General features: G+C 62.4%; 1 protein-coding gene and 1 long non-coding RNA gene across 2 annotated transcripts in view; one reads left to right on the top strand and one right to left on the bottom strand.

The window, feature by feature from the left end:
- P2RX5 (purinergic receptor P2X, ligand gated ion channel, 5) overlaps window positions 1-1253 on the bottom strand; it is a 12675-nt gene extending 11422 nt beyond the window's left edge. Inside the window, exon 1 of the mRNA XM_005869029.2 lies at window positions 1078-1253. Coding sequence (XP_005869091.1) covers window positions 1078-1214 — 137 coding nt within the window. The 5' untranslated portion in view covers window positions 1215-1253. The remainder of the gene's footprint in view (window positions 1-1077) is intronic.
- Window positions 1-1259, top strand: part of LOC106726572 — a 17232-nt gene that overhangs the window by 7666 nt on the left and 8307 nt on the right. The window contains exon 2 of the long non-coding RNA XR_001362638.1: window positions 556-566. This is a non-coding gene — a long non-coding RNA (uncharacterized LOC106726572). The remainder of the gene's footprint in view (window positions 1-555; window positions 567-1259) is intronic.

Genomic DNA, 1259 nt, shown 5'->3' with positions numbered 1-1259 from the left:
GATTTCTGGGCCTCATCCTCCGGAAATTCTGTTTTTTTGTTATGGGGTGAGGCCACAAATTAGTAACAAAGAAACAGAATTTCCGGAGGATGAGGCCCAGAAATCTGGATTTTAAAGATTCCCAGGTGATTCTAATGTGCAGCCAGGGTTGAGAACCACTGATCATGATGTTCCAGCCTGATGGGGAGTCAGACACAGACATTAAGCAAAGGAGCCTCCAAACAAGCATGTAATTACATTGTGGGGAATTGTGTGACATGTGGGAGGAAAGCAGAGGGAGTTGTGGGAGGTCCCAGGTCGGAAGGAGGAGCAGACACTGCCCAAGTGGAGGAGGAACGGCACCCCTGGCTGAGCAACAGCGAGTTCAAAGGCCCTCAGGCGGGAGACAGGAGGGCGAAGCTGGGGAAATGCCAGGTGGATCAGGGCCTCCTTCCCGAGTCAGGAATTGGGAGGGACAAACCGCATTTACTGGAAGAGTAAAAGAGGCGCACCTGCATCCCAATCCTCCACGGCCATGTCCTCCCTCCACCTGCCCCCTCCCTACTCAGGGGCGAGGGCTCTGGGCAGTGCCCGGCGGAGCCACCCCAAGGAGCTGCCCCTCTGCTGCTGGCACCAGCTTCTGCCGGGTGGGAGGGAGATGCGGGGGGCCCACTGGGCAGGTCCCCCAGCTGGATGCCGGAGAGGCCAGCCACGGTGGGGTGAGTTGACCAGAGGGACATGCCAGCCTCATGAGCGGCCCCAGCCGGAGGCTTGGCTCTGAGCTCAGTGATTATAAATAAACTCCCTGTGTGGGAGGCTCCGGGGCGACAGCTGCAGCCCAGCCCCCTGTACCCTGGCCCCTTCCCACCGCCCAGCGCCGGGGGCTCCAGGCCTGGAGGAGGGAGCTGCCCGGGAAAGCCTCCTAGATCCCCTGCCGCGTCTTGTCACCTCCGGAGCCGGGGTCCCGGGAGGAGGGGGCTCCCTCCTTACGCCCACCCTGACCCCCACCCCCACCCAGGGGACACTATGTGACCCAGGCCGATTCCCCACCCCGGGGAGGCCCCCGCCCCGCCCCGCTTCCCGCGGGCCCGCACTCACACCACCAGGTAGGTCAGGATGGAGACCTGCAGCAGCCGGTAGAGCAGGCCCACCTTCTTGTTCTTGGCGATGACATATTTCTCGGTCTTGTAGTCGAACAGCGACTGGTAGAGCCCCTTGCAGCTCGCCTGCCCCATGGTGCCGGCTCACCTGGGCCTGGGAACCGCGCCGCCACGCGCGTG

The sequence above is a fragment of the Myotis brandtii genome, unplaced genomic scaffold (assembly GCF_000412655.1).
Source record: "Myotis brandtii unplaced genomic scaffold, ASM41265v1 scaffold284, whole genome shotgun sequence".
Taxonomy (NCBI): Eukaryota; Metazoa; Chordata; class Mammalia; order Chiroptera; family Vespertilionidae; genus Myotis; species Myotis brandtii.
Note: the sequence above shows the minus strand (reverse complement) of the source record. Positions and strands in the feature narration are given on the sequence as shown.